Here is a 21,237-nt window from a genome sequence, read left to right as displayed (position 1 = left end):
ATATGCCTCATCCATGGCGTAAAATTCACCATTTGCTTCCATACCTGGTCTCGGCATAGCTAACAACGAAGGACGAACCATATGGGGAATATATTTTTGCATACTAGTTGAGCTTTATGGGCACTTAGCGATTAAAGAAAGAACTGACTTGGTGCAAATGCCATGATGGATCATTGTTCTATACTGGGAGAACGAATGGTTTGACGAAGTAGGTATTCGCCTATATTATGGAATCCATCTTGTCCTCATGTCATCTAATCAATCTCCTTCATGGTGTTTAAAATCTTTTATAAATGATTCGTATGAAAAACATCTCCTGTGACTAGAACATCCAAGTCTATCAAGCGTGACAGAGCCTTGCCTCATCATCCAAAGTAAACTCATCCGCACCCACCGCGAAGTGCGCATACATCAAGCGATGCGGGTCATGTGCATGCTTGATTCTTAGCAATCTGTCATAGTTATCCCCGTACATCGTCTGTTTCCAATCGCCGGTATACAACGGATCCATTTCATTGAGGTAGACCCCAGACCCGGGCGTCGCTGCCTCCACAGCTGGGAAGAACTCATCCACAAGCTGCCGTTTCAAGGCGAGGCTCTTCCCTGGATCATCCCAGTCCCAGGGGTTGTTGGGGTTGCAGTAGGCGATGGCCTTGCGCCAGGCTGGATGGACTGCATTCGGCGGGTGCGGGCCACGGATGGGAGACCCTTCGGCCACGTTGATGATGGAGCACCCGACGAACCAGGTGCCATCGGACGTGATGGAGCGATATGTGTTCATCAGCTGGGCATTGGATGTCGAGTTGAGGACCGTCGCGCGGGGGATAAGCCGGCTGGAGATGATGGGGTAGGTCGGGCACAGATTTCCGTAAGGAAAGGGGCCGTACGCTGTAGCCAGGCTGTCGGCGTAGGTGCTTGACTGGGTGGTTTTCAACTCGTATGCGAGATTGAGGCGCTTCAAGTCCGCCAGGAAGGGAGCCACGAGGTCGTGGATGGCGGAAGTGTTTTGGTCGGGCAGTACGAAGCTAAACACTTGGAGGGTGGCGTTTGTAACCAGGAACTGAACATTGTTGGTAGTGTTCTGCACGAATGATGGGCTTGTGTGGAACCAGATGCCGACGGCTTCCCAGAACGCGGCGTCATTGGTATTGTTGAAGATCAAAGTCCCTCCGGCAACAGGCCCGTCGGGGTGCGCTTTGATGGTCACGCTGAGCACAACTCCGTATGTTCCCCCTCCACCGCCAGCGAGCGCCCAGTACAGGTCTGTGTTCTGCTCTGGAGTGGCAATGAGATACTCTCCGGCGGGTGTGACCAGTTCCCATTCGAGGACTTGGTCAGCGGGCGCTCCGTACTTGGTGACAAGCTGCGAGTGGCCGCCACCTTGAAGATAGCCGCCAGCGATGCCGGTGAGGCCACATTCGGGCGCGACAATGCGGTATCCTGTCCCATTTAGGGCTTCATAGGCATCACCAGCGATCACTCCAGATCCGAGCTTCACAGCCGCGCCCAGATAGTGAGTGCTAGCGTAGTGGTGGATCACGTCGATGGATTTCAGGTTGTACATCCATAAGGATAGTGCTCCATGACCGCTTGACTTGCCCATATAACTTTGCCTTTCGTCAGCAACGGTGGATATCGGATATGCCACAGAAAGAAACGGGTTTCGGGCTAGTCTTACTCAAGGCCTGTATTTTTGACAACAAGACGGATGTTGTGATCGCTGGCGAATCTCAAGCCAGCCTGCACGTCAGCGGGGCCAGTCACATTGATAGAATAGACAGCACGGTTGCCGAGCTCGCAAGGCAGGGATTGCGATGTAAACGGAGAACAGGATGTATTCATAAAGTAGGGATTTAACATTTCACCCGGTTGTGGTTCGCTGTTCAGGATTGCGTAAGCATTGGATCATCTTTCCTAGCTCCAAGAGGGTAGATCGTAGGATTTCATGGACTGATGGATTGATGAATATCATACAGTGTCTGTGCGCCTGCATCGCTAAACGCTTCCTGAAGCGCGACGCATGCTGTCTCATTAAACGCGGGGTAAATGCCGGCATTGTGACAAATATGTGCCACGGGGATAGTCCCAATAAGCCTTCCACCCACTGTGTTGTTTAAATGATGCCACACTCCGGGGCCTGGCCATCCGGCATCGCCTGGAATGTTCTTACAAGTCGAATATGCTGTCTGAATCGGCGTCGCAGCCGCCGTGGTCCCAACGATGAGGAGCGGCAATAACCGGAGAACCATCTGAATGCGAGGTGATACTGTGTGTATCTCGTGAACAGGGGTTGCAGCTTCGATGTTGCATCCCCATTGATCAGCAGGATATGTGAAGCTTTATCCCTGCGGAAATACCCCGACATTGGTGTGGATCTGGAATTCGGCCTGTTCTTTGTCATCCCCCGCATAAACGAGACCCACAGTGAGTTCGGTGCTTTTATTTTTCGGGATCGGGATGGGTATCGGATTTAGTTCGGTTGGAATCTTAAGTTCGTGGCCAATCGGGGCTCGCCATTCCGACAAAGCTTATTTTTGCACAAGAGGTAAGATCTTGGCATTCATAAAGATGCTCAACAATCTAAGTAAAATACTCTTTTTTACCTCTGTTCTGGTTATTCCCATAAGAATGCTGTGTTACGCGGTGCTAACTGGTCACGGTGAGTGGTCAAATGGTCAAGAGGTTTAACCTATTGTGAAAAAGTACAAAAACGATATGTGCTGGTGTAGTCGAAAGTGGCCTGCTGGGCACGACGCGGGGATCCTCGTGTATCGACTCGCAACCGTAACGTTCCCGTGCTGGGCGTCATACGGACTGGAGTCCTATGAGGTAACTTCGAAAGGATAGGCAGATAGATCGCCAACCCGGTCAGTCTGAAGAGCTCCCTTGCTTGTGGGATGTTTGGCTTGGTCGAACAGTGAAGGTACAATAAACGGTATATCCAAGTAGACCTCGCCACGACCCGAGGGTGACCCTGACGACCCGGACCGCGACCCGGACCACGCAGGTTTTAGGGTCGTAAGGTTAGACCCTGAAATGGGGTCAGGCTAGGGCCATAAAAGTCGCGAACCTACCCTCAGGGTCGTCAAACAAGGCAAACATTGCCAAGTCACGCGGAGCATAAGTTATGCAGATTTTGTCTGTATTTTTGAGTATCTCACTTAGTTACAGTATTTAGAGGAGTAGTTTCTTAATTTGGCAATGTAGAATGAATTAAATCAAAACAAATCAAACTAATGAATCAACCGAAAAGAATGCCCGAATCTCGAATTACATATTAGACGTTTCATACCCATCTAGCAACCTTGAACGCTTACGGACTCTGCCTGACACTCGGTGCTGTATCTCTGGCAGAGGTATTGCTTCCGACTCTTGACCATCGTCTTCCTCCTCATCGCCTCTCACATACTCAGCTATTTTGCTTATACGTCTTTTGCCGAGTGCTTTTGTGGATGGACCCCGGGCAGCCTGCGAGGTTGGTAGGGTCTGCGAGATAGCTCGGGGCTGGGACCTGGCTCGGAGCTGTGTCGTAGACGCTTCATCCTCTTCATTGTCGCTAATTGGATCAACAGCGAGTTGCTGCTGTGTTCTCTCTTCCTTTGCAGCCTGTATCTCCTGAGCCGAAAGATATTCAGAAAGCATTATTCGCTCCTCTTCATGAATCTCAAACCGTGACGTACACATATACATCATAAGATCTGATATTGCTTGAGGTTGAAGAGAGCCTCGACGATAATGACAGATATCTCGTGCAGAGTTAAAAAGCCGCTCTACTCCTGCACCACAAGCTGGGATAGAGAGCACATCGCGAGCAAGCCTTGCCATCGTAGGGAACTCATCTTGATGATCTCTCCACCACGTCAGAGGCTGGGCATTTGTGACTATATCTAAAGGACAAGTCAGTAATTGCTCAAATAGAGATCAAGAGATACTTACTGCTATCAAGATACCTTGTAAGCTCATCTGACTGTGCTGGCTGTGAAATTTGAGACTGCTGCGACTCATCTAGAGCACAAGCTAAATCAAATTCATCCGGTATCGGACTTATAGTCGGACCACCTAACCTTTGATGGTCCTCGGCAAAACTCTCAGAGTACTTCTGGAGGAAGGACTCAAGGCTCTGGCGATAGGCTGCTCGGTAGTCGACCCCAGATCCTGGGTCTGGATCCCAGTCGGGAGTCGAGAAGAACTTGAGTTTATCCTGTGGAGAAAGGATTGTGCCAACTGCGTAGAGATTACTGTCAATCTTGTCGGTGTCTCTGTAGTAGGCTGAGAGCTTGAGTTTTGCTGCTTCGAGGGATATAAGCATCACCTGCTTCCAAGCAACCTTCTTCCGTCGAAGCTGGTTAATCGACTTTTCAAGATGATCAAATAGCTTGTTGTAGACCTTGAAAACCCGATGGATAGTGACATTCTTTGTTTTGCACAAAAGTGCTGTGAATCGGTGAAAAGGCTCAAGAATACAAAGGAGATAATCAACCTGCCGCCACTGCTCCTGGCTTAAGGAAAAGTGCCCTTGGTCATATTGGGAGCAGAAAGCATCGAAGGCCTGCTGGAGCTTCTTCGCGCGTGCAAGCATTAAGAATGTAGAGTTCCATCGAGGATTAACGTCCTGGATTGGAACTAGCTTTTTCTCTCTTGCCTGCAGGTTGTAGAATGACTCCTGGCGCTGAGGACTTGCATTAATATAAATCGCAAGGTTTCGGACCTAAGGAACAAATTAGGTTATGAATCGGAAATTAAGTTAAGACGTCTTACCTTGCTTAGAGTGTGAACAATCCCTCTTTCCTGCTGCGTCGCCCGCAGAGCTTCTACCCGATCATCAGACCATGTTTGCTCAGCCCTGTCATTCTTTGGAATAGCCTTCATCTTCCCAAGAAGACTTTTTAGGCTAATCTGGATCACATGTGCAATACATGGTACCCGAATGATAGCGACGTCGCTCGAGGATTGTAGACCTTCAATCGCCTCGTTGACACTCTCCATAAGAGTTTTGTTGTTTGAAGCGTTGTCGGTAGTCACCGAAAGCACTCGATTCGTGATCTGATGCTCTTGTAGCAAGTCGAAAACCACCTCACTCAGATTTGCACCAGAATGAGCTCCATGTAAGGGCTGAAATCCAAGTAATATCTCACGGTACTCCCAGTCTTTGTCAATGAAGTACCCAGTGATAGCCATAAATGCCTGCTTAAATGGAGATGTCCAGCAATCAAGGGCAAGTGATAGCTTAGCACCAGAAGGGAGTGTCTGAAGGATAATCTTTTGGTTCTCACGGACTAGCTCTCGAAGCTGCCGGCTCATAGCTTTAGCGGATGGGATATCTGGCATTGATGGTGCAAGCCGGGCGTAAGAGATAAGATCACGGAACTCAGGGTGTTCAAGGAAAAGGAACGGAAGATGTGACACAGTAAGTAGCTTCGCAAGCTTCTGCTGCCAAATACGCGTATCGAATGTTCGTACGGGTGTATTCTGAGCCTAGGCGTAGAAGTACGTTAGTAAAATAAAGCCGATAATAGGGTGCTGAACATACAGCATGCTCTAATGCCAGCTTGATATTTGTCTTCTGCCTTTTGGCTAGGGCAGCTTTCCGACAAGTCACCCCATTATAGTGCTTGTTCATTGAAGTTGTTCCGCTATGAGCCCAACCAGGGTGATCAAGAACCTTCTGACATTGCTGGCACATAACTCCTGGTTTCCCATTTCTGTCTAAGGCGACCTGGTCAAAGTATTCCCAGCACTTTGCGCGTTTCCCATCCCAAGACATCCGTTTCTTCCTCCCAAAGTCGGTCTGAAGCCACCAAGTCACAAATTCATCACTCATTTTTGGAGAATATAGAATGTATGTTCTGATCCGGTCCGGGCAAATGCGTTTAAGGCATTCGGGGGCTTTCAGAGGCTCGTACACGGTCTGTTGGCTTCCGGAGGGGACGGGGGAGAAAGGCTGAGCTGGTGTAGAATTAGCAACGGATTCAAGGAAATCCGAAGGTGGCGCATCAGTTTTAGAGGAGAGGAATATATCAGATGACTGAGACATGATGAATCTGTGTATAAGAAGGAAGGACTTACTGAGATTTTTCTTTGGTGTTAGGCGAAAGGACTTAGGGGTAGAGGTACATGCTGATTCTGCATTATCTAATTTTTTGCTTGATAGATCACATCTAAACCCCGCTTTTTATTCAAATCCTCAAGCTAATTGGGTGACCTTCCAGGGTAGTCAGGGTGACCCTCAGGATAGTCAAGGTGGCCCTCAGGGTAGTCAGGGTGACCCTCAGGGTAGTCAGACTGACCGTGGGAGGGAATTTCCTATCCCGAATCCCACCCGAATATTATGGCATAGGATAGGATTCCCATAGGATTTCCTTTTCATTGCAATAGCCACGGTCCTTCCTAGGTCACTGACTAGGTTTTCAAGACCATCACCGCAGGAGTTAGGATAGTGTTTAAGTTCTGCGGAATGTAGTGCATCTATCTCATACATTAGAAATATATTTCCGCATCCTTACACACCAATTTCACCAACTTTCTATAAAACACACCACAAAAATTCCTCTTAGATAGAAAAGAGGGCAAGTTTAGTATTACAAAGCCAGAAGACGTATTCAAAAGATTTAATTCAAAGAATTACATAGGGGGTGGATGAAAATTGATGGAATCATAGTTAGACATACAGAACAGGTATAAGAAACAGTAATATATAATGATATGTCAGCGAATTTATTCATCCTAATCAGGAAAGGCGTAAAAGAATTATGCAATTCAGGGTAGTCAGGTTCGTAGTCAGGGTGACCCTGACGAGATTTTATGACCCTGAGGGTCGGTCCGGTTCGTAAGGCTTGGAACCGGAACCGTCCAGGTCCGGGTCGCGAGTCGGTAGGAGGGACCCAATATCAGGGTCGTGGCGAGGTCTAGTTATTTCGTGCTTCTATTCCTTCGACACAAAGACAATTGTTCTTACTAAAGCGTCACCCCGGCCGCAGCAACCCCCACAAGAGTGTTCTAGCATTCATTGCCATAAACTCACCCACAACCATGGCCCTCTCTCCTGAGCAGACCCGACACATTTATCAATCAGACGTAGAGCAACCACCAATATACGAGATTTCGCGACTCAAACCCGAGATCCAACCATTCGCCGGAAGAATCGGCGGTAACCAGGAAATAGTCGTCGATCGCAGCGATCCCCAAAATGCAGCTTTGCTCAAGAAATTTCCCGATGTGGCTCCTCTTATGTCGTTCCGCGAAGGAACTGACTTGAGTGGCTTTTGGGATCTGGATTTGTGGCGATTCGGTTTCATTGAGATGATGGGTGAGTAGCGTATATCCCTTCTTTATCGCGATCGCAATGCAAAACAGTGAAGCTACTGATCTCATTGTTCCAGGTACCATGCTACTGGTCTTTGTGACGGCCTCAATCTCTGTGCGTCCAACTGTGTCTTCTAATACCGTGCCATCTTCGGCATCAGGTGTTTTCTCTACGACGGCTTTCCTCGGTCCTTTGTTGGGGGTATTATCAATTGGTTCTTTCTGACTTTATTCATCTTCACCTTCTCCAACGTCAGTGGTAGTCACCTCAACCCGGCCATTTCAATTGCAACTTTCTTGGCGCGTCTTATTTCATTCCCACGAATGGTCATTTATGTGCTCTGCCAGACACTCGACGGGGCCATAGCGGGTTTTTTCTCCGTAAGGCGTACGGAGCTAAAGACTTTACCCGTGGAGGCTGCGTAGTCGATCAATCAATGGTCCCTATGGATGAAGCGTTTCTTTTGGAATTCATGTTCAGCTTGATTCTCATCTTCCTGTCCTTTGGAGTAGGGCTAGACCCCCGTCAAGGGAAAATTTATGGGCCTGCGTTGTCGCCTTTTTTGGTCGGAATGGTGCTTGGAACGTTGAGCTTGGGCTCCGCGTTCGTGCGAAGCGGGTTTGCTGGTGCTTGTGAGTTATATACCAAGGACATTTCGAAAGAAAAAAGATCGCTATGCAATTGTCTCACACTCCCTTCGGCAGCTATGAATCCTGCTCGGTGTTTCGGTGTCTTTGTGGCCACGTCGTTTCCGACTTATCACTGGATACATTGGGTAAGTCGACACAAATTGCTTGATGGTGGACTATTTGCTCGTTTAAATTTATACTTATCCTTGTTCAGGTCGGACCAATTGTTGCATCCGTGGCGCACGGAATCGTCTACTATGTGGCACCTCCTTGGGGGCATTGAGTACACGATATGACCCTGTCATTTTTTGAGCTCGGATCGAAAGATGTTATGATATCGAGGAGAATATAACGATTTGTGGAATTTCATAACTGAGCAACTCCTATACGCATTCCACATCCTTGTTCAACGCAAGGATCAAATGATTAGCATACCGAAGACTACAGTGGTTACCAGAAAGGGCCCATTTTTTACACATTTCACGAGCGAAAAGGCCGTCAGCATGGCAAAGTACAGGGGGTGTGTGTGCGTGTGTGGAGTCATTACGCTGACCCCTCGCGAGTTGCCTCCCAGATTACGTGATGTATAGATATTGTGGTGGCAGCCGAATAGGCTGCCACCACCACTCTAGGCAGAAAGGCAGCTACTGTGACTACAAATAGCTGCGCCTACTCGCATAGCTAGAGAATGATCATCACACTTGAACCTTGAATCCAGTTTCTCAACTTTGGTAAGAGTCAGCGTAAATGAAATAGTCCATCCATCTGACTGCCAATGCTTTTTCCCCTATTTTCTCATAAAAACTAATTATAATAACATGAAGACTTGTCCTAACATCATCTGCCGTAATCTGAAACTAATCAGCCTTGTTCTCGCTCAGAGCTAGCACTTTAGACTTAGCTTCTCGTGGGTTTATGAAGTCACATCGAAGGCATCTCAAAAATTCCTGTTTCTCGAGGATCCCGTTGACCCTAAACTCCCGTCACCGACACCTCACATCAACACAGCAAGATGCGATTTTCCACTATTCTACCAAGAACATCGTTTAACTTAGATCTCCTCAGACGCTTCTAGTAGTTAAAACGACTAAGTAACGGTTTTTGCCCTGACAAACGCAACTATATTCACCTGTGCTGTAGCTTAGTGCAGTTGATAGTCAAAAATTTGGTTTTCCTATAACCGCCCTATCAATTTTGCTTAAGACTATTTAGGAAAGTGCTTAATGACAGTAAGCACTTTCCCGCTTCTTATTCAACGGTCAAAACGTGCTAGTTATCTGAGGTAATTCCTAAAGACAGCATTGTTATTCTCGACAGACCTATCGGAACTAGCAATGAATGTCAAAAACCGCAATTGTTCGAGCTGGGCAATAGATCAAAAGTCGTAACGTATCCACGAGTTTAGTAAATTCAGCATTCTCCAGAAATCGTTATTGACATGGTGGTGGAGCTTCGTAAAGAGATTCATTACCCCTCGTAAGTTATCTTATACATTTAGTCACACATAATTCACATACTATCTGTCACAGGTGGGCTGGTTCCTGTTATCGACTGGAGGCGAGAATTTCGGGGGGTTTGAGACATACGTATGTAGTAAAGAAATGCGCTGGAGGCTTTATACACCTTAGAGTCTGTACACCAGCGGTCAGGGGCCAAGAGACGCTAACATATTGATTGTCAACATTCAGCCAGTCAGCACCCTACAATACTGTATTACTGTAATTTAATGTATTTTACACACTGAATACTAAACCCATCTTTTACCACAAAAAGTTAGTCTGTGGCTGATTCTCATAACGCCACGGCCAGATATCCTTAACTGCTGGTAAGCGAGATGATGAGATGATAGGCAAAAATGTCCTCGGATTTATTACCGGCACGGAGGCTTCGGAGTTAATTTTCCGTCTACATGATAAAAGGCGAGTCCTCGAGCGGGGGAATATGGGATTTAGGAACGTGGACGTCATCAAAGTACTTCCTATAGTGAATTGATTGCATCACTGCAAGCAATTTTGCGTTCCCTGCACTCTTGGCACGCCTTTTTCAGGTCTTTCCTCAACTTCGCACCTTCAGCAAAATGTCTCTCCAGAGCGGTGCTCGCCTTGGCGATAAAGTAGCCATAGTCACTGGAGGTTCTCGCGGTATCGGCGAGCGCATTGCATTTGAACTTGCGCAGAATGGAGCCAAGGTAGGAGCTTTTCAACTACCTTGTATCAAAGTCGAAAGGCAAATCAGCTCACATGTTATCAAGGTTTCAATTACATATACATCGGCCGGAAGTGAGGCGCGCCTGAATGATTTGATACAACGTGTCAACGCGCTCGATAATGGTTCCTCTGCTATCGGTGTAAAGGCCGATCTGCGGGACCCCGCATCCCCAGCAAAAATCGTCACAGAAACAATCCAGCATTTCGGCGAGCACATTGATATCCTGGTCAACAACGCCGGCGTCGAGCTCGTCAAGCCTCTCCAGGAGATCACAGTGGCCGATTTTGGGTTTGTTTACGACCTCAACGTCCGCGCGCCCATGCTCATGCTGCAGTCTGTCCTACCGTATTTACGTGCCCCAGGGCGAATTATTAACATTGGCTCTGTTGGCGGGCGGTATGGGTTTAAGCAGCTGTCTGTTTATTGTTCTTCGAAGTCAGCACTGGAAGGCTTGACAAGATGCTGGGCAGCTGAGCTAGGGTTAAGTGGGCACACTGTTAACTGTGTGAACCCGGGCCCTGTCCAGACGGAACTCATGGATAATATTCCCAAGGAGACTATTGCGATGCAAAAAAGCCAAACCCCTATACAGAACAGGATAGGTACCGTGGAGGATATTGCGCCGGTAGTGGTCTGGCTTGCTAGCGAGGAGAGCAAATGGATTACTGGCCAGGTTGTCTCGGCTAGTGGAGGGTGGGCCATGTATTAGAGCTGAGTTGCTGGATTGCTCATATTTTTTGGATTATGTTCCTCTGGTAACCAGCATCTGGATGTAACGTAATGCCTGGCCATGCTGACCACCCCATCCCCAACCTCAACCCAACACCATGCCAGATGCGATTTGTCAGGTCAATGTATCAACAAGAAGAACTTTCTGCCGATGCGATTCTTAGTTGGATATGATTCCTGAACATGAGATACACTGCAGCATTTCTATCCAGCGGCTTCCGGGTAAAGATTAATAACTGCGATTACGGAAAGTGCGCTCCAATCAACCGATCTAGATGTACGTATTCAGTTGTTATGCTTTTCGGAATTTCTCCACCCTGAGAAAATACATGGTGACAGATCCACCCAGACACTGAGATATCCCTGGACCGTCCATATGGTGAACCTTGAGTGCTGAAATATGATTTTGTGTAATATCGCATCAAACTTGGTGTTTTGGAGTGACCAGTATTGCTGGAAAAAATTGCTTAGATGCAATAAATCTCAATTGAAAGCAGTTTGTTTAATTGTTAGATTTACTCTCTACAATTTCAGTCTCGACTCTACTCAGCATTGGGCTGAATGATCAGCCTCTCCGCACTGATACGTCCCTGTCTGAGAAGATCCCAAGCTAGCTGAGCCTGGTTTAATCCTCCCATAATTCGAGACGGAAGCACATGCATCTGATCATCCGCCAGCACCTTTTCCAGATACTCCCACCACACCCACCCGGTGAACTCCGCATTCGCCGGGTCCATGTAATCGTCTAAGAACTGGGCGAAGAACCCAGTGACCCCATCCGGCAGATTCACGCCAGCCCTCACACCCATAGTAGACAGAAACGTGCCACCCCCTGCGCGGCCAACACAATGCCGATCGTCCCCTGGTCCTTCGCTGAATCCGCTGCGGCAAGCACAGCATGATACGGCCCCAGCGCAATCAGAGCCTCGGTTGCAGAATCATCCGTCCTGTCTACAAACTCAGATGCGCCTAGCGATTTGACCAGCGCGGCATTCGATCCCGACGCCACGCCCACGACCGAGTAACCGGCGCTGGCAGCTATCTGGACGGCAGCAGCGCCGAACGAGGAGGATGCTCCCCATATGAGAATCTTTTTTGACTTATTCTGTGAATCTGGAACAGAGCCAGGCCTGTCCAGTTTCAGATGGAGAAGAAGCGCACTAATTGCGCCGTAGAGGTTGGAGGCAAGCGTGGCCGATTTCTCGAAAGATGCGTCGCCGATCTAATGCAGATGGTATTATAAAATGGCGAGCTATTAGGGAAAAAGGAGAAAGGGACGGACAACTGATACCTTTGCCGTAAGCTGTTGTGTACTGAGCGCATACTGCTGCAGGGCTCCAAAGCGCGCGTCATTGCGCAGTGTTCCTGCACTGTTTGTCACAACTCGGTCTCCTATCTGGAACCGGGTGACGCCGGGGCCAGTCTTGACTACTCTCCCAGCGAAGCACACTGCTCAACAATTAACAACCGCGCACAGACGTATTTGGGGTCACCACGAACAGCCAATGATTGTGGGGTATGTCAACGGGAATGGAAGGACACCATCCTGGATTTTGTATTCGGCTGGTTGAACGGCGACCGCTTCAGTCTGGGGAGGTGATCTTCTTAGCCTTGTGGCGGGGCTCACATGTCTTTAATATCGCCTACCTGGATGAGGAGCTCATCTCGTCCCGGTTCAGAGATTGGCGCCGGGCGCAGCTCTAATTTCGCCCCCACAGCTGGAAGCCAGGCCGCGGTATTATGCATTTCTGACATTGTTGGTGAGAAATGGATAGATTCTGTGAGCAAGAGTGACTGAGTAACGATGGCAAGAAATGAGACTCGAAGAAGATTTCAACTGTCTCCCTGTCACGACCAGTTTTTAGTCCCTTTTATACCCCTCTATTTCCGTTTTGAGTTTGCTTAGTCCGTCCTCGGGAATGATCCACTGATTAACCTAGTTAATGCGTTTTGTCAGCAATCTAGACCGCAGAGAGTCGAACTAGTGTGGTGTGTACAATATGTATCGATCAGGTATTTCCGACGCATATTATCAAGTGAAAGTTTCCTGTGCAGTAATGATTACAATCCAACATAAAGTTTCAAGCGTCGAGCTTTCATCGAAATTGCCCTTAATGGAATCAACTAGTCATGGTGCTAATGCGGAGAAATAATCCACATCCGTGGCCACATTTTACTCCGGCAGATAGAGCTGATTGAAGCTACATGCGTTTCCCACATTTTATTCGAAGTAGGACGCGTGACGGGGGTATAAAGGGGGTAGTGATTGCTCGGACAGTACTTTTCTATCATCTAATTGTAAACATTTTCTTCTATCTCGTGAAATATGAGTTCCTTTACAGCGCTAGACATTTGTCGTCGGCGGTGGTCTTGCTGGTCTTGCTGATGCTCTATACCTCCGAAAATCTGGCCACAGAGTCACAGTTTGTTCCCTGAGAATGATTTATTTATTGAACTTCCACCCACTAATACTCTTTACGCATGAAAGATATTTGAAATGTCAGCTCAATTCAAAGAGGCGGGGTTCGCAATCTCTATTGCGCCGAACGGAGCGAGAGTTCTTACTGCTCTTGGTACGAATTTTGAATTTTCCGCGGACGCAACGCCTACATAAAGCTGGCTAGCAAAGATAAGGGCTGATTCGAAATAAACCCAGTATTTGACTATACGAGCGACAAAGCAGTTGACTGCCAGAAGGTAACTTTCATTCAGTACCTCTTCAGGCTGCCTAAGTTCCCGCTACTCACAATGGTCGACGCCCAGATCATAGTCAGCTGCAGAATCACACTGCAAACTTTGGTTGACATACCGTTAGAAAGGCATTTAAAGGTAATTATTCCCTAGCAGACCAGTCTAAGGGAAGATCGATAAGCAGCTGATCCTGTATTTTTAATTGTTAGAGATGGGGCGATCGCTGGGCAGTATTATATCGAGCCGATATGCATGCGGAATTGACAAGGCTCGCCTTGGATCAAGCAGACCAAGGCCCGGAGATCGTCATGCGACTTGGTGTTGGAGTTGTGAAAACAGTATGGTATACATTTGCTGATTCGCGGTTTTGTTGGGTGAAAAATTCACTAACTTTCTACCCATGGGACTAGGACATAGTAGGAGGAACTATTTTCTTCGAGGACGGGTCGAGCTTCTCCGCAGATTTAATCATTGGCGCGGATGGTGAGAACGTAAGTTTTGCAATGTTAATTGCGTTTCTATCGGTGATTTTTCCCAGCAGAGCTCATTTCAATCCAATTCATAGTCAGTTGTGAGACAAGACGAGAGCTGGGGTGGCAACTCGAAGGTGTTGAAGAGTCCAATTCGAGTATGCCGCTCAATAACCCCAACCAAAAACTTTATTAGCGATGAGGTTCTTGGTCCCTTCCTTCAATCGAAAGAAAGCTATCTCTCTGCCTTCACTGATGGAAAAAGAATATTGACATGGTGGGCGTGTAGAGGGTAAAACTTATCCTATACCCACAATGCTCTCTTTCGCCCGTTCAACTAATTAGTCATTCTAGTGGCGAACTACAGGATTTAGAGGCAAGATATCGGGTCTCACAGAGAAAGCAGCTTGGTATAATAGCCCCAGTTCTTCTTTTGTTGAATGCTGCTCCAGAAATGGAGGAATCTGACCTAGTTATATGCAGATCAAAAAGAATCACGGCGCAAACTCTTGTGAGGAGTACAAAGACATCCATCCCACGATTAAAATGGCTCTCTATTTGCTCGGGACATCGTCCGATTGGGATATCAACTTTACTGGTCCCCCAATTCAGTGGACAAAGGGGAGGCGGTCCTGATTGGCGACGCTATGCACTCGGTATGCTTGCTTCACAGTGGTGAAATATTGCATCACTTGACTGACTAGGAGGACATCTTCCGCAGATGTTTCCGACAACAGGTCAAGGAGCTTGCCAGTGCCTCGAAGACGCAGCCGCCCTTGGTATACTGCTAAGCCAACTTAGAAGCATAGAGGACATCCCGAGAAGACTTGAAAAGCACCAAGCGCTGCGCCGCGGACGCGTTGTAGAGATTCATGCTCTTTCGTCGCTTCTCTTGGGAGGAGAGACAAAGTTGGATGAACATGCCCGGAGTGCTCTACCAGACGGTAGAGTCTTCAAGGGACCCTTGGACCATCTTGATGTTACGAATGGGTAAGTTCTATACAAGCTGAGTAGGAACGTGCTTGCAGTTGCTAGTAAAGTAAGCTAACGAGAGATGCAAGGTACGATGTGATTCGCGAAGGCAATCAGATGTTGCTGAGCTGTTTCGAAGGTACCGGCGAGAATCTCCGGGCGTCACTCTGATGAGCGTATCACCATGAGCAGCGACATCTCAAGGTTTCCCTTCACATAGATAGATCTAGCTTCCAGTTTTGTCAGTCGTATCAATCACTTGACCTTATCTCCAAAATATTGATACCGTTTGATTGTATTCGTCATGACACATGAATCAATACAGTATTGTGTAGAACTTCTTACAATTTAATTGGCAGCAAGCCATCTGCCGCAAAACGAGCGATGTGTTACTTTCCCCGTCGCCGTATCCTCAGGTCGTGTGATTTGGCTAGATAATTCTATTGGTCAAGTTTTAGAAGTGTCCTGTATTGTAACTAGTGTAGTGGGGAGACTCCCTCCCCCTACTACATGGGTGCCATCCAGACTATGTGACATAGCCGGCAGTATACAGTGGCCGGATAGCTAGTTCTAGAATACACCTTCTTACACCTCCCCGACCTGACCCCTACATTTGGGCTTCTCGCTGTTTCCTGATTGCTACGCGTGTGTTTTGTGGTGGTTTTTCTGCTGAATCGACCCGCACGTCTCAGCGCGTGCAGTCATCGGGCGTTCCCCTCTTCAATAGTTACTGCATCTGTGGGAGCCTGGGGAGCCAGGCAGCCGCTACGGCGAAAGTCGCTGCGGCGCTTTCCTCGTCTGTTGTCTACTTGGCACGGGCCATCATCATTGTGCGGGATAGCCGATGCTCATTCAGCTTGCTGTTGCAGACGATCATTGCAAATTTTTATGGTTCCCATGAAATTTTTTTTTTTTTGGCTGTTGTGCTGCCTTTTATCTTGTTACGGAATTTTTGGACTGGATAGTTTCATATAAAGACGTATGAACTGTCCAGGACTACTCAACGGACAAAAGACTAATTTCTGCCTGTTAAACCCCGTGAATGGCTCTTTGAAGGTCAAGTCCCATTCTCAAAAGCACTACTCACGCAAGCCTGGTCGGGGATACAATCTACAAGACACGAGTCGTTTAATACACATATAAATCATTTCAGGCATTGCCACTTCATGTTCATTGATAAGCTAAAAACACATCACAACAAAAATAGTATGTCACAGACTCCCTCCAACCTGATAGCACCTAAAGCCAAGCTCGAGGAAGAGAAGAAGGGAAGGGGAGGAGAAAAGAGGATAAAAAGTATAGTTTTACAACGCTACCAATTTCTTGGTACATGCAATATTCAGGTCAACAAGCAAAGACAAGCCGCAAAAATGCAGCTGGGACACTCAAAAGCCCGGCGGCCGAGAGCTCGCCATTTCACCATACCGACCACGACCCTTAGTCGTGTCGTAGGCGTTCAAAACACGCATTTGCGCACCATCGTCCGCTTGCGAGAAGGCGTAGCCGCGCTGCTTGCGCATACGCTGCACTTGACGGACCTTCCGGATGGCCTTCTGGAACTGTTCCATGCGCGGACGATAGTCCTGCACGTTGTACTTCTGGATCTCCTGGACGTGGTGGTAATGCTGGGGGTAGTACATGCGCTTGGCGTACTTCCAGGCATAGTCACGCATGAGGCAGATGCACGGGAGAACAATTGCCATGAGGTAGAATTGAGGGAGTTTGAAGAGGACTGGAATGGTGCCATAGTATTCTCGCGAGAATCCGATGGCGGGAGCGGCGTAACCGTAAGCCGGAAGGAAGACCAGCCAGAGGAACATTGATCCAGGGATGGCGATGAAGGTGTATTTGGTCCAGATGTTAGAGATCAGAGCAGCCTTGCCGAGAACGGTGGCGAGAACGGCAGTGTACAGCGCCTCACCCCACACCCAGTGACCAGCAACCTTGCCGTCTGCCATAGGCATGTCCCAGAAGAAGATAAGCTCGGAGACGATGTAGAGAAGCAGAGAATGGAAAAATCCGTTCAGAATCCAGGCCCAGAAACTGTGCTTCCGGAAGAAGAGACCTTTCTGGCCCAGCTGGTACAGTTGGGGATAGCGGTCGAGGAGCCGGGCGGAGATGTACTGATCAAAAATTCCCATGGCGAATGGAGGCAAGACGGTGAAGAGCACGTTGTAGAAAGACAGAGTCCAGGATTCGTAGATGACTTCTCCGGAGAAGGCGTTTTGAAAGGAATACTGAAGCAATTGTTAATGGCCGACCATCGGCTCGGCAAAGATCGTCAAACTTACCCAAAATTGAGTCATGTACAGCGTAATGTTCTTATAGAACGAGTACAGAATGACACGGCTAATGCGGGAATAACTCCAGGCACCATGCACCAGAAGGAGCTTACGCAAGAAACGGAATTGTCCAATGGCCACATCGGCGGATCGAGCAGCTTGAAGACCTTCCACACCACTAATACCCACGCCGACGTGAGCGGCTTGGATCATAGACACATCGTTCGCTCCGTCGCCGATCGCCAGGAGCAAGGACTTCAAGTGGCGCTTGACAAGCTTAACAACTAGAGCTTTCTGGAGAGGAGAAACACGACAGCAAACCACGGCCTTGCACATGATGGCAAGATCGAGGAAAAGTTTCTCCATGTCTTTCTCCAAGGCATAGGTCAAAGACTTTCCATCAATGACCAGAGCAAGGGCTTCGATGTCACCGGCACTTGCTTGGCTCTTGACAGCCTCGAGCTTCTTCTGCAAATTGTCGCGTGTGGCCTCTGCCGATTCCTCATTGACAATGAGAAGAGTCATGTCTTCGGAGATAAGCTTGCACGACATGCCAATGTTGATGGCAGTTTCTTGTCGGTCACCAGTCAGAACCCAGATCTTGATACCAGCAGTTTGGAGCGTGTGGATGGTATCGGGAACACCGTCCTGCAGTCGATCTTCAATAGCCGTAGCACCCAAGAGATAGAAGTCCTTCTCAATCAGCTCAGCAGCCTTGTCCAGTTCCTCGGCACGGTTGCCGCTGACGGTTGTGGCAGCTTTGTCGAATATTTGATACCACTGCTGGAACTCTTCCTCTGGAACCTCACGCATGGCCAAGCAGAGTGTTCGAAGACCCTCCGAGGCATACTCTTCAAGATGCTGCAGAGTGGCCTCCACCGTCGGGTTGTCAGGGTTCAGACGCTCCAGAATAACGGTATCGGCGCCCTTGGTGTAGATACGAACCTTGCCGTCAGGGCATCTGAAGATGGTCGACATACGCTTCCGAGTGGAGTTGAATTCACACACGGCCAATAGTTCGTACTCATATTCCTGGCCGCCAGCTTCGAAAATAACCGATCTGGGCTTGCGGTTAGTGAATCGGTACCCAAGAGATGCAGCACCATCCACCAACGCTCCCTCATCGGGTGAAGCTGCCTGGTACTTGATTTCATCGGGATTGTTTCCGGTGCGTTCAGGAATTACCGTGTGGCAGGTTGCGAGGAGAGTGAGGAACTGCTGGATTGCGCCTTGGCTGGGATGCGACTGCATGTTCTGACGGAGAGTCTTGAAATCGTAGATACCATATTCGCCCTCGTCTTCACCAGTCGCTCGTCGGTCTTCGGAAACGTCGTCTCCATATTGGATACCGCCGATGGTACACTGCTTAAACTCCATCATGTTGCAAGTCAATGTACCTGTCTTGTCGGAGAAAATGTACTCAATTTGACCAAGTTCTTCAACCAGTGAAGAAGTTCGGCATGTGGCAGGAGTGTCGGTCTTGTCGTAGTAGATATCCAGATCGGAGTTGATCAGGTAGGCCTGGAAGTACTTGACGATTTCGATGGTGACGAACAGCGAGATAGGGACCAAGTTCGAATACAACACCCAGTAGGTGAAGATGTCCATGAAGAACTGTTTCACTGCATGAGTAGATCCATAATCGAGATATGCGAGCTGGTCGGAACGAGTTTGGCGAATAACAAGATCGCCAACGGAACTGATAACACTGAGGGCGATCAGAATGCTGACGAGCATAAGAATCTGAATATTCACCATCCGTTCCACTGCGGTTCGCTTTATTGGGGTGGCTGTCGCATTTCGCATCAACTTGGTTTCGTGGCCGGTGAAGACGACAATGCCGTGAATCCATGGGGTGTTTCGAAGAGTAGCGCCTCGAAGTAGAAGCTGATCCGGTGCCAGGGGCAGTTCCTTCTCGCCGCCTCCGGCGTTCATAGTCAAGGTAGCCTCGTAGGTGTAGAGACTACTATTGGGCTGCTCGGACCGAATTCGCCCACCGACGCGACTCAGATCACTGGGGCTCACAAGATGCGCCGTCTCCGGAATAGCTTGCTTGATCTTCAGATTGGTCTCACCATCCAAATTCGCAGTTTCGATGTAACAAAGGCCCTCGGGCTCGGATGTTGCCAGAAGAACCAAATCTGCGGGGAACGGCTGTTCCGACTCGACGCGAACCACATCTCCAACCTTGACGTCGACCCATTTCGTCTCGTGAAAAGAAGAACCTTGGAGAACCTGGGTTTTGGAGTAATTGAGACCGCGATCCGACATGCGACGCTTGTAGTCCTCCACCAACTCCTTGATCGCCGAGACCAACAACACAATGGCCAGCGGAACAACAGTGGTAAATTGATTTGTAGGGGAAACGTTGGGGATTTGTTGGAGAACGGCGGTGAACAAGAAGAACAGGTTGGCGTATTTGGAGAATTGTTCGAAGAGGAATTTCGGGAGGAACGTGATGATATTGTATTTCGCAGTCGAGACGTGGTTGCTGACGAACTTGTGAACAGCATTGGCCGGCGGATTGTTGACTTGGATGAGACGCGGGCCCATCGTCGAGGGGTCAGCCTTGCGTCGTCCGAAAATGGACGTGATGTCGGACGCCTTGAACTTCTTCTTGGCCTTGGGGGCGGCCGCGGGGTCAGCGGTGCTGTCCACAGTCGCTCTCCTGGCACCAGCCTCGGTCAACGGCAGGTCCATCTCCGAATACTGCGGGCCCATGCCAAACATGTATTTGGCCTTGCCCATCAAACCGCCTCCCAATCCCAGAATGCTATTCCGCTCGTTCGCCTTCCGCACATGATGCGCGCTCGGCATTCGATCTTCGTCTGCATCGAGGTCATAATATCCGGAGCGTCCGTCTTCAAACTCGTCAAAGGAATAGCGCTGGTAGTTGGCGAGGCCGGATGATTGAGAATAGGTCCGGTTCATCGAAGCATCGTTGTAAGGGTCGTGAATGTAGACGCCGGTGTTGCCGTGCGCGGGGCCCGAAGCTGCATGCTGCTGAGTTCCAGCTCGCTGCGCCGGACTGCCGACAAACTGGCCGTAGGATACGGAAGGGCGCGGCTGCGCATGGAGTTCGTCGGAATCGTCAATGTTGTATTGCCGCAACAGGTGGTCGTCATTCACGGGTGGGGGCTGGCCGGAGTTGTAGGTTGGACCAGAGTCGAGCAGCAGATCATCGTCGTGGCCAGCAGGATGCGACCCGGGAGGCCTACCGCTGGCCATGGTGCCGCGGGGGAAGCTGACACCCTCACTAGGAGTAGTGGTGATGCCCCTGAGGCATTGATCGGAACAAGGACGGATTCAAGGGCGCAGCACGTGGCTCTATCTGCAGTGGGTATGGCGATGGAAGCGGATGCAAGAGGGGAGAAGCCGACAAAGGGCGAGAACAAAAAAGTGGAAGAAGGGAGTGAGGTGGCTTAGCGGGTTGAAGGCAGCAACTTGGAGTGCCGCGTTGATCTGATCGTCCCGCTTTTCTCGGGCGGTAAGCCAGCCGCAGCATCACAATGCACGGCCATTCAGACAGTGCAGATAGCTCACATCAAAAAATACACTGTATGTGATGAGATGAAAATCGCAGCAGCGTCATAGTCGAGCAATCAGAAATGGCATCACACAGTTATGACGGTGCAGGGACCAGCTAGGATCGACTTGAAACGCGGCACTCTCGAAATAGAACATGCTTAGCGCTGCCGTGGTCGGAAATATATTAAGCTCATTTAAACATCAACCAGCAACAACATCAAATCGACAACAACACTATCCCCGACATTCGTGAAATGAAGCAGTACATCCATGGCACTTCACATGTTTTCTACACTGTGTAGAATAAAAAGTACCTTATGCAATATTCTCTATATTTTCCATCACCAGCATTATTTGAAAGGGTACGTGCATAATTACACTCAATGCGATTGGTTCTCATAAAGCAATGCGGAACTCCAGTCCCA

The 21,237-nt window shown here is 48.8% G+C and overlaps 6 protein-coding genes across 6 annotated transcripts; 2 read left to right on the top strand and 4 right to left on the bottom strand.

Annotated features, from left to right (window-relative positions):
* Positions 1-340: 340 nt before the first annotated feature.
* N7532_003653 (FAD-binding oxidoreductase) lies at positions 341-2,249 on the bottom strand (the record flags this gene model as incomplete). The annotated part of the gene is made up of 3 exons (XM_056616147.1): positions 341-1,607; positions 1,679-1,879; positions 1,975-2,249. 3 exons carry the CDS (start codon positions 2,247-2,249, stop codon positions 341-343), a joined length of 1,743 nt encoding a protein of 580 aa, XP_056476504.1.
* Positions 2,250-7,029: 4,780 nt separating this feature from the next.
* N7532_003652 (MIP transporter) lies at positions 7,030-8,215 on the top strand (the record flags this gene model as incomplete). Its single annotated transcript, XM_056616146.1, has 4 exons — positions 7,030-7,306; positions 7,380-7,504; positions 7,566-8,078; positions 8,147-8,215. The coding sequence occupies 4 exons, from the start codon at positions 7,030-7,032 to the stop codon at positions 8,213-8,215; spliced, it is 984 nt and encodes a 327-aa protein (XP_056476503.1).
* A 1,794-nt stretch (positions 8,216-10,009) lies between these two features.
* On the top strand, positions 10,010-10,849 carry N7532_003651 (SDR family NAD(P)-dependent oxidoreductase; the record flags this gene model as incomplete). Its single annotated transcript, XM_056616145.1, has 1 exon — positions 10,010-10,849. The coding sequence occupies one exon, from the start codon at positions 10,010-10,012 to the stop codon at positions 10,847-10,849; it is 840 nt and encodes a 279-aa protein (XP_056476502.1).
* A 562-nt stretch (positions 10,850-11,411) lies between these two features.
* N7532_003650 (uncharacterized protein) lies at positions 11,412-11,678 on the bottom strand (the record flags this gene model as incomplete). The annotated part of the gene is made up of 1 exon (XM_056616144.1): positions 11,412-11,678. One exon carries the CDS (start codon positions 11,676-11,678, stop codon positions 11,412-11,414), a length of 267 nt encoding a protein of 88 aa, XP_056476501.1.
* N7532_003649 (uncharacterized protein) lies at positions 11,669-12,624 on the bottom strand (the record flags this gene model as incomplete). Its single annotated transcript, XM_056616143.1, has 4 exons — positions 11,669-12,091; positions 12,161-12,318; positions 12,370-12,457; positions 12,517-12,624. The coding sequence occupies 4 exons, from the start codon at positions 12,622-12,624 to the stop codon at positions 11,669-11,671; spliced, it is 777 nt and encodes a 258-aa protein (XP_056476500.1).
* Positions 12,625-16,387: 3,763 nt separating this feature from the next.
* Positions 16,388-20,512, bottom strand: N7532_003648 (aminophospholipid-translocating P4-type ATPase DRS2; the record flags this gene model as incomplete). Its single annotated transcript, XM_056616142.1, has 2 exons — positions 16,388-17,239; positions 17,294-20,512. 2 exons carry the CDS (start codon positions 20,510-20,512, stop codon positions 16,388-16,390), a joined length of 4,071 nt encoding a protein of 1,356 aa, XP_056476499.1.
* Positions 20,513-21,237: the final 725 nt, after the last annotated feature.

This window comes from Penicillium argentinense (assembly GCF_028826775.1).
Source record: "Penicillium argentinense strain IBT 30761 chromosome Unknown utg000004l_segment0_segment0, whole genome shotgun sequence".
Taxonomy (NCBI): domain Eukaryota; kingdom Fungi; phylum Ascomycota; class Eurotiomycetes; order Eurotiales; family Aspergillaceae; genus Penicillium; species Penicillium argentinense.
The sequence above is the reverse complement of the archived record's forward strand: the minus strand, read 5'-3'. Positions and strand labels throughout refer to the sequence as shown.